This window comes from Terrapene carolina, unplaced genomic scaffold (genome assembly GCF_002925995.2).
Source record: "Terrapene carolina triunguis isolate 2854851 unplaced genomic scaffold, T_m_triunguis-2.0 Scaffold130, whole genome shotgun sequence".
NCBI lineage: Eukaryota > Metazoa > Chordata > Testudines > Emydidae > Terrapene > Terrapene triunguis.
Genome location: NW_020664481.1, coordinates 36603831 through 36619727, shown reverse-complemented (window position 1 = coordinate 36619727; position 15897 = coordinate 36603831). Strand labels below are relative to the sequence as shown.

Sequence of the window (15897 nt, the reverse complement as noted above, 5' to 3'; positions counted from 1 at the left end):
TGTGTGTGTGTGTGTGTGTGTGTGTGTGTGTGTGTGTGTGTGTGTGTTTAGAATTCCCTCAGAGACCTGACACAAGAACGAAGGGCTGGATTCTGATCTCATTTTACACCAGCATAAATTGGAAGTAAGTCCACTGAAGTCAATGGAGTTAGATGGTGGAAGTGAGAAGAGACTCGAGCCCAGTGTTTTCTTCAATGTCATCTAGCCAGGACAACTGACTGTAGGCTCCTATGACCACTGTTAAAATTGTATGCAAACATTATCCTTCATTTTGTTGGACAAGGTTATTCTGTGACTTCTCTCTCATGGCATCTAACTTATAGCATATGTCACAGTCCTTGGATACTTGCTTTTTTTCTATTTTTGTGATGAGAGGTACAAGACTGGTTTTCCCTTATTCCAATTTCCATGGCAAAATTAGATAAACAGAGATGTGTGTATATTTACCTCATCATCAAGGTTCTCATTCATACCATAGAAGGTGCTATTGCTAGCCTCCTGAAGGAAGGCTGTCTGCAAAGAAGTAGTTTATTGCAACAGTTGTTATACAGTAAAGTTGTTCTCATTGTTGCAGGATACTGAAAATTGGGTTTCAAGAGGGGCCTTCCACAGTGGAACCGATACCACATTTCTATAACCAGGCCATCATTAGCAGTAGGTTCATAAATGTGCATTTCAATTCTTTATTTTTGAGTTATGGTACATAGCTGTATAAAATACATGCTTCTCACTTTGAATTCTTGAAGCTGAACAAAGTTGGGGGATTTTCTGCACAGTTCTCTAACCAAGCAACAAATGTCAACAAATCAATGCACCATATTGGAACACTAATTCAGAATAAAGCTTCCATTTTCTAAACCTAAAGGGTATATACACAAAAATAAGTGACCCAGATTCTCTGGTCCACCTAATTAAAAACCAAACTATGGCCAAAGGTTTTCACTACAGCATTGTCCTCTGCGGAGAGAAGGTGAGGGGATCCTCTCTGGCATAAGATGATAGAGAAGTGGGAATGACCGAGTCACCACCATGTCCAGTTCTTCACTGTTATAGCCCTGACAGACCCTGCATAAGTGATGTACATTAAATCTGCCTCTGACAGCTTTAACTTGTCTTGGGCATGGGCCAAGCAGCTGAGAATCAGGGGTCCATGACTGACTCCCTGATAGTTCCACTTTACCACTGCATCTGAGCAGAACTCAGGCATAGCACAGTGGAGAGCCAAGCTCTATTAAATAAAAAGCTATTCTTTATGACAGATCATCCTTTTAATATATATGAAAATGCTAATAATAATATTCCTGTTATCACTGACAGAACAGACTGTGCACTTAAAATATTTTACAACAAACATATCCTTCACAGTGCCCAACAAATTGGTGGTCTCACTGCTAAATTCTATTTAAAATGTTAGGAAACTTAAAAACAAAAACTGTGGTAATTAATGCTGCATCCAAAAACTGCAATTTACTTATTCAAGAAGTTGAGCCTATTGTAATGATATTTTCAATATTAATTTAACTTTACCTAAGAGTTCACTACGATTTAAAGGCTGATCCAATGCCCTCTGAAGTATGGGCACTGGATCAGGACATTAGAGATCATGTGCAAGGTTACAGGTTGGTAAAATTTTTTTCCTATTAATAGATTTCATTGTTAGAAAAAACATTCCTGCTATTCAGCCTGTATTCTTCCTTTGTTCAATTTAATCTTTTTTTACTTCTACTTTACATACCTCTAGAACAGGGGTGGCCAACCCGAGCTTGAGAAGGAGCCAGAATTTACCAATGTACATTGCCAAAGAGCCACAGTAATATGTTAGCAGCCCCCCGTCAGCTCCCCCCCACACACACAAACCCAGCGCCTCCCGCCCACCAGCAGCCCCGCTGAACTGCACCGCCCCGATCAGCTGTTTCGTGGCGTGCAGGAGGCTCTGGGGGAGGGAAGGAGAGGGAGGAATGAGGGCACAACAGACTCAGGAGAGGGTGCCGGAGGGGGTGGAGTGGGGGCAGGGCCTGTGGCAAAGCCAGGGATTGAGCAGTGAGCACATTGGAAAGTTGGTGCCTGTAGCTCCAGCCCCGGAGTCTGTGCCTATACAAGGAGCCGCATATTAACTTCTGCCACAGGTTGGCCACCCCTGCTCTAGAACACCCTAAATAATTTCAAAATAGCTAGGGTTGTTTATCAAATATTCCCTTATTTGTCATTTAGCCAAGCTCATCAAATTTAGTTATTTTAGTTGTCCCTTTAAATTGTCCCCTCCAGCGCATTAATCATTTACAGTAGAACCTTAGAGTTATGAACATCAGAGTTACAAACTGACCAGTCAACCACACACTTCATTTGGACTGAAAGGATACAATCAGGAAGCAGCAGATACAAAACAAACAAACAAGAAACAAATACAGTACAGTACTGTGTTAAATGTAATCTACTAAAAAAAAAAAAAGGAAAGCAGGATTTTTCTTCTGCATAGTACCGTTTCAAAGCTGTATTAAGTCAATGTTCAGTTGTAAACTTTTGAAGAACAACCATAACATTTTGTTCAGAATTACAAACAATTCAGAGTTTCGAACAACCTCCATTCCTGAGGTGTTAGTAACCCTGAGGTTATACTTTATTTGTTTGTTTGTAATTCCCTCTAACTTAGGGACATTTCTCTGGCCTTGAAATGCTCAGACTTGTACATCAGGGGTTGGGAACCTATGGGCTGCAGTGCAGATTCGGTCCCCTGCTTAATTTCATCCTGCAGCAAGTCTCGGCACCGTGAGCTGGAGCATCCTTGCTCACCATGGGGCTCGCCCTGCTGCGGCAGGAAGCTAGGGATGCCAGGCTGTTAAAAATCCAGATGGCGGAGCAGCGGGGCTAAGGCAGGCTCCCTGCCCTGGGTCCGTGCAGTTCCCAGAAGCAGCTAGCATGTCCCTGCGGTCTCTAAGCACAGGGGTGATCAGGAAAGCTCTGCGTACTGCCCCCGTCCCCAGCACTAGCTCCACAGCTCCCATTGGCCAGGATCTGCAGGCAATGAGAACTGTGGAGGTAGCATGCATCATGCAAAGCCGTCTGGCCGCACCTCCACTGAGGGGCCGGACATGCCGGCCACTTCCGGGAGCTGTGCAGAGCCAGGGCAGGCAGGGAGCCTGCCTTAGCCCTGCTGCACCACCGATCAGGAGCCACCTGAGGTAAGCGCCACCTGGCCGGAGCCCACCCCCCAAACCCTCTCCCATCCCCCCCCAACCTCCTGCCCCAGGTCAGAATCTCCTCCCGCACTCTGAACCCCCAATCCCAGAGCCCACACCCCCAGATGGAGCCCTCACCCCCAGAGCCCGCACCCCAACCCTCTTCCCCAGCCCCGAGCCCCCTCCCGCCCCCTGAACCTATTTCTCGCCCTGCTCCGGAGCCTGCATCTGCAGCTGGAGCCCTCACCCCCCTTCCAAACTCCAACCCACTGCCCCAGCCCAGTAAAAGTGAGTGAGGGTGGGGGCAAGCGAGCGACTGAGGAAGGGGGGCTGGAGTGAGTAGGGGCAGGGCCTCGGGGAAGGGGCAGGGCAGGGTTGTTCATTTTTGTGCAATTAGAAAGTTGGTAATCCTAGGGGAAGCCCCGAGCTGCCTCCCTGCCCCCCCGCAGGGCTGGAGCCACGAGCGCTGGCTCGCCCCGCTGCGGGGGGTAAGCCCCAAGCCTCTCTGCTCCCCACCCCCACCCCGCGCAGTCCAAAAGTCACCTTGTCTTTGATTCTATATTATACTGCAAGCTCATATCCGATTTGACCTACACTATAGTAGGCTTTTCTCAGCATTTAAGGCCTCCAAACATCACCCTCCAACTGCATATATATTTCTAGCTTGTAAATAAATTATTTGTAACTACTTAGGATATTCTTTGTTATCTATCATAAACTCAAATTTCAAAATAAGTGAAATTTGGATTATAAAGAAATTACACTATGGTAAAACTACAGTAGTGAATCCAGCCCTTTGCAGATATAACTTGTTGCAACTCATTGGAAACTTACCACCTCTTTATCCCATCTCATGCGGTCTGACAAATGAAATATCTTAATATCTATACCATCAATGAATACTGTTTCTCTTTCAAACTCATCTTTAAATGCATTAAATATAATTTATTAGCTGTTTTTATGTACAAATTTTTAACAACTGGCTAATTGTAGCTGATGTGAGATGGAAGGAGACTTAACATATTTAAATTCAGAGAGACAAGGAGTGAGAATCACAAGGCGGACTTTGGTGCCTAACTGATCCTTTAGGTGCCCTTTAAAATCCAACATTTAGGCAACATTGGCATTCACAAAACCTCTGCTGAGCTGCCACCTAACCCTATAGGCACCTAAACTCCCATGGTGCCTAAGTTTCCGCTGTTAAGTCCTCAACACACCTGAACGTCAGTGGCTGGGCATACACACAGCTGCCTAAGTCCTGACATTGTCCAGCAGCTCTGAGTTTAACTCACACCCAAGCCCCCACAGAATTTACAAAGTTGACATTCCCCTGCCTATCTTGCCTTTGGGGCCTAATCCAGTAGGCATGCTCAGGGCACACCTAAACCTGCATGGAAGATGATGGTGGGGCCTGTTAACCCTCTTATAACACTTATCCCAATGGTCAGAGCTACTCACCCAGGATGTGGGATACCCAGGTTCAAATCCCCCACCTCTGCCTGATGTGGAGCATGGACTTGGGTCCTCCTACATTGCACGTGAGTGCCCTAACCAGTGGGCTAATTCAGGATATTCTGGAATAGAGGGGACTCTCAACATCTCCTGTTGGAGCTATTCCATTATGTATAAATTCTTAATATTCATTGGGAGAGAGAGAGAGAGAGAGACTATAGCTCTGTGGTTAGGACATGCCCCTGGGAAGTAGGTAGTGTTGCCAATTTTAGTTGGATGTATTTCTGGAGATTTATTCACATGACATAATCTTTAATTAATCTTTAATTCCTGGAGACTCCAGGCCGATCCTGGAGGGTGGCAACCTTAGACGTAGGAGACTCAGGTTACAGTCCCCCGATCTAATTAAAGTTTAAGTATTTATACACAGTGGAACAGCATTAACAGAAGGGGGATGGGGGGGGCGTGAGAGAGAGAGAGAGAGAGCTGCCCCAGAGTACTCCATAGCTCAATGGTTAGGATACTTGCCTGCAAAACAGGAGAGCCAAGTTCCACCCCCTGCTCCACATCAGATAGCAGAGGGTTTCTCCCACATCCTGGGTATGTGTTCTAACAACTGGGCTTAAGGTTATAAGGGGAACATGATCACCTCCCTGGTTTTTCACAAGAATCACTAACCTGGCTTAGGAGGATCAGAATAATTCATGGTTGTGAATCCTGAGTGGAAGGAGACACCTCCCTCTGGTCTGGACTTCAGTGTCTAACTACCTTTTGAGGAGCAAGGCTTAGGCCACACCACTTTCCTGAGCATTTCCTCTTAGTTAGCTTAGGCAGCTCCCCACTCAGCTATGCTGGCTTTTTGAATCCCCTTTTTAGATGCCTATCTCTCCCTATGTATTGTATAGGGAGCCTGGCCATCTACCTCAGAGCTGTGAATTCCACTAGGCAGCATGGTATCTCAGTCCGCTGTGTGAATCCCACTCATGGTGGCTTTATGGAATTCTTATATGTATTAAAGTATTTATCGTTGCCAAATGTAAAAACTAGTTACTTTTTATTTTTTTATAACCTATTCAATCAAAGCCATTTAAAAATAGATGTAACATTTTTAAAGAAATGTATGACTACATTCTTAAAAAATGAACTCTCTCTTTTATAATAGACATTTCCCTTGTTTCTCAACAATGGCTATATATTACAGAATTTTGTAGGTCCTTGCGTTATGCAACACTGAGGGTATGTCTACACCCAGCCGCTAGTTCGGCGGCTGGCAATCGAAGTTCTGGGTTCGACTTATCACGTCTTGTCTGGACGCGATAAGTCGAACCAGGATGTGCTCACCGTCGACTGCGGTACTCCAGCTAGACGAGAGGAGTACCGCGGAGTCGACGGGGGAGCCTGCCTGCCACGTGTGAACCGAGGTAAGTTCGAACTAAGGTACTTCGAACTTCAGCTACGTTATTCACGTAGCTGAGTTGCGTACCTTAGTTCGATTTGGAGGTTTAGTGTAGACCAAGCCTGAGTGTGTGTTAGTATGGCTTCCATTTCTAGTATACATCATGTTTAGTAAATAAAACAAACAAAAAACCCCATAATAATCTCTGCACTTCATTTAGCAAAGGCTCACAATAATTTTGGTGTCAAAGATTAGATTACATGCAATAAAACTAGCATTTAGACCTCCAGAAAAATAAGGCATATTGCTACACAGTTTTGAGGAAATTTAGTTAGAATATGCAGGAATATATGTATCAGCCAAACCATAAAAAGTTAAAGAAAATATGGACATTTCCATTTGTTTTCAAAATAACTTTTGAGATCTAAATTATTATACACTAAATTTCACTGCCTATATTAGTATACAGTCTATACTATTTGAAAAACAATGAAAAAAGATTTTCTATATATGGACACCCCATGTCTAAATGTCTTATTATAGATGGACATACAGTACTTTGCAAGAGTGCACATGGCTGCAGCTTTGAATCATCCCAAAGTCCTCCTTAATTGGCAAATAAAGCACAAATAGCAGAGGCTAACCCCTTTGTTCTTAAATCATGTTAAATAATTTTAAGCCAAATTTATAGAAATCGCCTCTAAGTTTGCATGATCAAGTAGGTATAGGCATATCCGGTAACTGCTCGTAACAAGTTTATTTTTGCAAATACTTGTCTGCCTATTCAAGTCAAAGTTTAACATTTGTGCTTACAAAGTTAAAGGTTAATCTGAAGCCCACTGAAAATATGACCCTTAACATCTACTAAATGGAAAACTTATTTTCTTAGAAGCAATGCAAAGTGAGCCTGCACACAGAGTACACTCCAATAAATAGAATGTATCACTGAAAAAATCTAAAGTTTATTTTACAATGTAGATTATTTCTAATCCATTAGAAATAATAAGAAAAAATTGGTGTGTGCATTTTGTCCATTTTTGAGCAACATAACTATGATGATAAACATATTTGTCACTAGTGCCATCTTGTGTAAGTTGGAACACATTCACAAACTATTGAATTTTTCAGAGATAAATATAAAACATTTTATCTTTTCAGTCATGTATGTGGATTTGTAGACACACACATTTAACCTAAAAAAGTAAAGATTGTCAAAAGTGAACATCATGTTTATCAACAGTATACATCTCTGTGTAACCAAAGAAAGATGAGGCTGCCACAAACAATGTTGTTCATGCAGTTCGGCAGTAACTATTTTAGTAACTGGTAACTACTGCTTTTAGTACCTGTATGAAAATGTTTTTGGAAATGCAAAAAGGTGTTAATGTGCTAAAGAAGCTCATACACACTGTATAAGAGTATATTACAGTATAAATACTCTAAATATGTTTACCTAATCTATTAGAAAAATATGGTGTGTGTGTGTATATATGGTACCTAACAGTGAGGACTAAGTGTTTTTGCAATAAAGTAACTCACCTGTTCATTTATTTTCTTTGATTTAGACATCAGCATAACAATTATTTTCCTCTGCAACAATACTGGGGAAAAAATCTATCATTACTGGTTCTTGGAAAGGGAAAAATCCTACACACGCTGGTTCCCACCAGCACAAGTATTTCTGAGGCTGTGAAACTAACTCTACATAAAGCTGAGTTTGAGGAGGTAAGTCTTTTCCTTTTGGAAGAGGATTTGGCTGAGGACCAGGATTTTTACCTAAGTAGAGAATGTTAGTGCTAAATCATCTTTGCTAGATTAATCTTTTACGATCCCTTGGAGAGAGAGACTGTGTTCTAGGGAGTTGATGAGCCAAATTTGCTTGTGTTGGCACAGGGAAGTACATTTCCCTGCAGCAACCACATCCCTTGCACATCCCTTGTAGGTGGTGAGTGGGTAAGGAGCTGCATGCCCTGAGAAGGAAGGGATTTTACCACTGCCAGCCTTAGTTGAGGGGGGCGGGGGGAGGTCCAGTTGTCAGTGGCAGTTTGAAGTACAATTGTGGGCTCCACTAAGTTCCAATGTGGTGTCTGCTGAAAGGACATATGGGGAAACAGTACATTTTCTGGCTGCCTTAGCCACACCCCCAGCAGGCCTATTTGGCAAGCCCCAGAAAATGGGACACAAGCTTTCTCTGGGGGACTGTCATGAGTCATTATTTATGCTCCATAAACTGGCAATAAACCAAAGATTAATTTGTCTTGATACTGTTTGTTCTACTTGAAAGAGAAATAAAACGCTTATGTGAAGGGACCCACCTCACAACCTCAAAGAAGCGTGGGAGTGGTTACATATCTCATCTCATCCCTATTTGAGGTACTGTATTAAAAAACATACCAGGGTAACAGATCTAGTAGTTTGAACTGGGTACTTCAGTGTAGAGTTCAATTCCTAATTCTGCCAATGACTTAAGTGACCTCCCTGTCCCGTGCCTCAATTTACTAGTCTGTAAAATGGTGATAATCCCATCTCTCACAGGTCTTTAATTAATATTTGAAAAGTGCTTTTACGTTTTCAGATAAAGGATGCTATTATGTGAAAATAAATATTATTACTTACTTGGAGACTTTTGTTTTACTGATGATTATCTGTGCCCCAATTGCATTAGAAGAATCACTTTATAGATATATTTCTTTATTCAGATTAAAGACCTTCTTACAGAGATAATACTGTTGCATGCCAGGATTTGGGGAAGGCATTTCTTTTCTTAAAATAATACTTTTTAAAATGTTGAGAAATCAGTGTTTTCGACTTTTTCTAGGTGATCATTTGTAGGCAAGATTTTGAGCTACTATTAATATAGGAACATAATGGAAGACTGTTGTGTGAATGTGTTTAGAGCAGTGGTTCCCAAACTTGTTCCGCCGCTTGTGCAGGGAAAGCCCCTGGCGGTCCGGGCCGGTTTGTTTACCTGCCGCGTCCACAGGTTCGGCCGATCGCGGCTCCCAGTGACCGCGGTTCACCGCTCTAGGCCAACGGGAGCTGCTGTGAGCGGCGGCCAGTACATCCCTTGTCCCACACCGCTTCTAGCAGCTCCCATTGGCCTAGAGTGGCGAACCGCGCCACTGGGAGCCGCGATCGGCCGAACCTGCGGATGCGGCAGGTAAACAAACCGGCCCGGACCGCCAGGGGCTTTCCTGCACAAGCGGCGGAACAAGTTTGGGAACCACTGGTTTAGAGCATAGTTAGGAAAAAGGTACTTATGGAAGTGATTGAAAGGTTTTCAATGTGAGGAAGTAGGGGAAAAAGTTAAAATGGGAAATGTGTGCTCTCTCGCGCTCTCTCACATCCCCACACACCCTCCCCGACACCTGTCTTCAGATAGAACATTCTATATTTTCAGTATGAGTGACAAGACAAATAGATTTTTTTTTTGTAAGTATATAGCCTACTGCAAATATTCACGTTGCAAACAGTGTCCTAGGAAAGCACTGATGTAATTATCAAAATCATTTCATTACCTTAATATTGGAAAACCACAGGTCATTTTCATGTAGAGTAGCAACGTAAACAGAAGTAAGAAGTCCAAGAGATATGGCAACAGTTCCACCCACTGTAAGTGAAAGTCTCTTCCATAGCTTTTCACCTGTGTAAACTTATAGAAGAAAAACACGTTCACTCTGGGATTGTGAAGCTTGCCATTCTACTTATGTATTTTAAATGGATTTCAGAACCATCACTAGTGAGGTCTAGGAGTTGTACATAACTAGAGCCTTGTTCTCAAACTGCTTTATGGAAACTGTACTTGTAATTTTCTGGTGTAGCAATCTTTTAGTTACATATAGAATGAAAAAGCCTCTGTTTGAAGGGGAAAATGTAAAGTTGCAGTTTTTAAAACAGCCCTATGATCTCATACAGATCTAGATAAACACCATATCTAATTTATAAATCTAAATTACAAAGAGTTTGGAATACCCTCCAGGGTTTTGTTTTTAATTAATGAACTACAGCGTGACTGTTAGCTCACAAAGCAAGATATCAAAATCTTTTTCTTTAAACTTATGAACTTGGCTGCTTATTTTATTTTTTTATTTTTTTCAAACTGCATTTCAGGTTGAATAAACTTCCACTCTGAGGCTGATCATTGATCAAAGCAGTCTCTGATGATGATGTCATGCTTTGAATTGCAGATGACCACCTGCTGACATCAGAACAAGATTATAGACTATATAATGCAGAGACTGATTTCTAAATAAAGCACTCAGTTTACTGCTCATGTGCACTTTTTGTTTTAAAATCTTTTTCAAGTTGATTTCAGTAATCCTGCTTTTTGTGATGTGGATGCATATCCAATATAAGTGGCTACCTGTCACATTGGACAAAGTTCAAATGAGATATAAGCAAGTGTGATTCAATGAAGCTGAAGACAATGGATTTGTCCACTTACACCAGAGCTGTATTTGGCCTATTTACATCTCTGCGAATTGGATAAACTGGCTGCCCACCTATTCAAAGTGTGTGCACAAATGCAGGTGGACCCAATTTTGCAGGAACAAAATCTGAGGTTGCAGATTGAAAACGTGACCCTAAAAAAAAAAAAAAAAACAAATGGTGTGAACTCTCAAGAATTTCCATGAAAATTTGCCTTTGGCCTTCATTTACATAAACAAACCAACAAAACAAAAGATATTTTGAAGGTAGCACTGTGTGAGTCTGACTTACATCTACAAAAGCCAAAAATGGTTTCAGTTAAAGCTCTGACACCACATGTAATTTACTTGTTTTTATACTGTGCAGATATGATCCCCTATCAGAGGTCTTCAAACCTTATGTTAAAGAATCACAACTCAGATCATCTGTATGAGCCTCCAGTGTTTGAAGCATACATTTTCCAGGTTTAATTGTGAGTTGCCTGATTTGAAGGTTTAAGTCAGTGGTTCTCAACTAGGAGTCTGGGGCCCCCTGGGGGCCACAAACAGGCTTCAGGGGGTCCGCCAAGCAGGGCTAGCGTTAGACCAGGGATGGGCAAATTTTTTGGCTTGAGGGCCACATCTGGGTATAGCAATTGTATGGCGAGCCATGAATGCTCACGACATTGGGGTTGGGGTGCAGGAGGGGGTGAGGGCTCTGGCTAAGGGTTCAGGCTCTGGAGTGGAGCCAGAAATGAGCAGTTCAGGGTGCGGGAAGGGGCTCCAGCTGGGGGTGCAGGTTCTGGGGTGGAGTTGGGGATGAGGGGTTCGAGGTGTTGGAGGGTGCTCTGGGCTGGGACTGAGGGGTTCGGAGGGCGGGAGGGGGACCAGGGCTGGGACAGGGGGTTGGGGAGCGGGGGAGATGGGTCAGGGGTGCAGGCTCCAGGTGGCACTTACCTCAAGCAGCTCCCAGAAGCAGCAGCATGTCTTTCTCCCCCCCACCCCCAGCTCCTACACAGAGGTGCGGCCAGGCGGCTCTGCTGTGTGCTGCCCCGTCCGCAGGCACCACCCCTGCAGCTCCCATTGGCCGCAGTTCCTGGCCAATGGGAGCTGCAGGGGCAGCACTTGGGGCAGGGACATCATACGGAGCGGAGTCTCCGGCTGCCCCTATGAGTAGGAGGCTGGAGTTGGAGGGGGCACATGCCGCTGCTTCCGGGAGTTGTGCGGAGCAGCCCCCAACCCTGCTCCCTGGCTGGAGCGCCGGAGCAGGGCAAGCCCCAGACCCCGTTCCCCAGTGGGAGCTCAAGAGACAGATTAAAACAGCTGGTGTCCTGGATGCGGCCCATGGGCCGTAGTTTGCCCATCCCTGCGTTAGACTCACTGGGGTCCAGGGCGGAAAGCCAAAGCCCCACTGCATGTCACTTGGGGTTGAAGCCAAAGCCTGAGCAATGTAGCTTTGTGGGGGCCCCCTGTGGCGTGGGGCCTGGGCAAGTGCCCTGTTTACTACCCCCTAACTCTGCCCCAGGCTTTTATATGCAGAAAACCAGTTATTATGGCACAGGTGGGCCGTGGAGTTTTTATAGCATGTTGAGAGGGCCTCAGAAAGAAAAAGGTTGAGAACCACCGGTTTAAGTTACTTCAGTCCTATGCCTCTCTTGAGCAAAGACTGTCACTGATGATGAACTCTGCTAAATGTGTGCTGGGTTTTATGAAGTTCACAAAATTATTTTCATTTGTAACCTAAACTAGAATTTGAAAACAGGTAAAAGAATCTAGCGCAGTGTCCCAGTGTCTACAGTGTCCCAGTGACTACAGTAACTTTGATCATAAAAGCAGCAAAGAGTCCTGTGGCACCTTATAGACTAACAGACGGACAGGAGCATGAGCTTTCATGGGTGAATACCCACTTCTTCGGATACATGAATCCGAAGAAGTGGGTATTCACCCACGAAAGCTCATGCTCCTGTACGTCTGTTAGTCTATAAGGTGCCACAGGACTCTTTGCTGCTTTTACAGATCCAGACTAACACGGCTACCCCTTTGATATTTGATCATAAAGAAGATTTGGCTATACTTGGATAACTACTTGGTACATTCCCTAGTTTTCATCTGTGCATAAGGGTAGATACCAAAAAATTGACACCAGTGAGAGTCCACAATACGACATTTCTTATAATTACCCACCAGATCGAACTTTTCCATCAGGCTTCACGTTTTTCTCTTGTGACAGATGATCTTCAGCAACTTCTGTGACTTTTATTCCCTTTCTGTGTCGGATGGTTGTCATGATGTCAATAACTTTCATACATTATTCTTCAGTCTCACTCCTAAACACACATACAAAGCAATAAATATTCCTTGCCAAAAAATTATCAAATAATACCAAAAAAGTGTGTGACAAACCATGAAAACACTCAAGCATATTGTATTGTGCACTGAGGCCTAAAAGGTTATACCCACGTACAGTAATTCAAAATACTTTACAAAAACAAGAGTGTCATTCTCTGTAGCTCAGAGACATCAAAAAGAATGCAACGGAAAGACTGACACGACTTCTGCAAAGACTGACACTTATACATAACTTTACACGTGGTAGACAAGATTTCCAAAAGTGGTTAGTTATTTTTGGTGTCCAATTTGAGACACCTTAAAGGGGATTACTTTTCAAAAAGTACTCAACATAAGCCCCCTTAAAAATCAGTCCCTTTTTAAGGTGTCTCAGTTGGGCACTCTAAATCACTAGTCACTTGAAAATCTTGGCTTTTGATCAATGCAATCAATAAGAATACTCACAATATGTAAAGTTAAGCATGTGCACAAATCTTTGCAGGATGGTGCCATGAGATGCAAAAGCGATTACACCAGAGAAAACTTGTGATGGAAAACATTAAAAAAGCACAACTAGTTTAGCTATACAGCTGGAAAAAAAATCCCCAACTTTTGTAATATTAGTGTACTATATAGCTTAAACAGATCACAAATCAGAGATTGGGGGGGGGGGGGAGAAACTATTTACGGTCAGTTAGTCAATGTTCAAAATCAGTGCATTGCAAGATTGTTCCTTAAACTATATTACATAATAATGACCTGCTTGAATTTTAAAGTCCTTTTATCTTTTAAAATCAATGACCAGCTTTGAATGCAAAAATAAGTCACCATCCCCAGACTCCAAGCTTTGCTACTTAAAAGTTAGTCTCTAAGGCAGGGGTGGGCAAAAGACGGCCCATGGGCTGGATCCTGCCTGTTGAACATTTCTGTCCAGCCTGCCAGGCTCTTTGGCTGCCCCCTCGCGATCTCCGGGCCGCTAAAAGTCCCGCAAGGCGCTCAGGCAGGTGTGGCCCCACGCCGCTCCCAGAAGCGGCCGGCTACTGTTGGCATGTCTCTGCATGCCCCTGGTGGGGGGTGAGGCAGCTCCATGCGCTGCCCCCACCCCAGCACCGTCCTCACAGCTCCCATTGGAGGTGCTTGCGGGCGCGGGCAGCACACGGAGACCTGCTACCCCCCATCCCCTAAGGGACGCGCAGAGACGTGCCACGGTGCCAGCAGCTGACCACTTCCGGGAGCGGCGTAGGGCCATGGCAGGAAGGCAGCCTGCCTGTGTGTCCCACTGCGCCGCCGGCCGGGAGCTGCCTGTGGTAAGGGCCTCCTGGCCAGAGCCTGCACCCCCTCCTGCACCCCAACCCCCTGTCCCAGATCAGAACCCCCTCCTGCACCCAAACTCCCTCCCAGAGCCTGCACCCCCAACCCCTGCCCCAGCCCAGAGCCCGCTCCTGACCAAACTCCCTCTGAGACCCCGCACCCCCTCCAATAATACAGTAGAAATGTGCAGCCCGTGACCACTTACCAAAATTCATGGCGTGGCCCTCCTGTGAAAATTATTGCCCACCCCTGCTCTAAGGGTTGGTCTACAATACCGCTTAAGTCGATGTAACTTACATTGTGAAAAAGACACCCCCGAGTGACTCAAGTTACATTGTCTTAAGCGCTGTCCACACCAGCACTATGTCAGTGGGAGACACTCTCCTGCCAACATAACTTCCGCCTCTCGTGGAGGTGGAGTAATTATACTGATGGGAAAACGCTCTCCCTTTGGCACTGATGTGAAAATACCAGATGTGTTACAGTGGCGCAGCTGTGCTGAAGTAGCACTGTAGTAGTGTAGACTTGCCCTAAGTGAGCCATTGCTGATTGCAACAGTTCTTTTTAAAAAGAGGGGGGGGGGAAAGCCCAAATGCACCTCTGAGAGTTTGTGGAGCTATAGACCTTAGAGGCTCTAGACTGATGTGGAGAATACACAGTTCAGTATGTTTTTCCCCAGAAATAAAGGAGGGGGAAATCATTTTTAGAAATACCATGAACACGTCTCTTAAAAATTCTGATGATCTCTGTAGAAAATCCCAACAACACAGGCACATCAGCAACAAATCAATCAAATACAGGAAAGGAAGGAGTAGAGTTGGCATAGAAGTCTCAGCCAGACTTTGTCCAATGCCTTATCAGGAAAATTTATTTTTACCATGAATATAGCATTAAAGACTAGAATAACCAGGCATAGAAAAACAAATTCCATTGGATTCCTTAGTCTACAGTATGTAGATGGGTGGGTGTAGTGAGGTGATGCAGGTGTTGAGAGGTTCTGGGACAGAGGTGGTTGTGATACAATGGAGAGAGGGAATGAGGGCAGAGAGAAGATATAGGTGTACAGGGATTGGACAGGGACCTATGATATGGGCAGAGAGGGGGATAGGCAGGAGGGAAAATGAGAACATATGTCATGAGCAGGTACATAATCATCATGGGTCGGAGAGAGATGGTCAGGTGTAAAAGGGTGATGAGATGTGTAGAGGAGTGGGAGAGGCAGGAGTGGGAAGGGGCATAGACTGGGCTGTGCAGGTGCAGGGGGTGATCAGGAAGGTAGGTCAGATGCAGAGGAGATGGAATGGGAGGGGTTATGTGAGGAGGAGTGATGGAGACAGGTGAATGGGCAGGCACAGAGGAGTGATGGGAGAGGGTGAAGATGGGCAAGGAGTGAAGGGGACTGGGGCAGAGTGGATGGGATGGGGGTTGGGCGATGGGGAATGGGCAGGGGAGCAATGTGTGAGACAGGGCAAGGGTAGGGGCACAGGAGATGGGATCGGAAGGGGGTAACAAGGCAGAGGAGAAGAGGGCAGGTGAGGGGCAGTGGAAGAGAGGGAAGGGACAGGTTGGGGCAATGGTGGGGAGGGGAAGAAAGGGAAGGGGTGGGCACGATGGAGGAGAGGGAAGGGGCACGTGGGGCTTATGATGGGGAGGGAAGGGCTGGGGGCGATGGAGGAGAGGGAAGGGGCAGGTGGGGGCAATGGAGGAGAGGGAAGGGGCAGGTGGGGGAGATGGTGGGAAGGGAAGGGACGGGGGCAATGGAGGAGAGGGAAGGGAAGGGATGGGGGTGATGGTGGGAAGGGAAGGAGCAGGTGGGGGTGATGGTGGG

General features: G+C 44.9%; 1 protein-coding gene across 1 annotated transcript in view; it reads right to left on the bottom strand.

Annotated features, from left to right (window-relative positions):
* The window catches only part of DPY19L3 (dpy-19 like C-mannosyltransferase 3), a 50619-nt gene that overhangs the window by 33959 nt on the left and 763 nt on the right, over positions 1–15897 (bottom strand). The window contains exons 2-3 of the mRNA XM_029911789.1: positions 12615–12757; positions 9543–9676 (exon numbers count right to left, since the gene is read on the bottom strand). Of these exons, the coding sequence (XP_029767649.1) occupies positions 9543–9676; positions 12615–12735 (255 nt within the window). The 5' untranslated portion in view covers positions 12736–12757. The remainder of the gene's footprint in view (positions 1–9542; positions 9677–12614; positions 12758–15897) is intronic.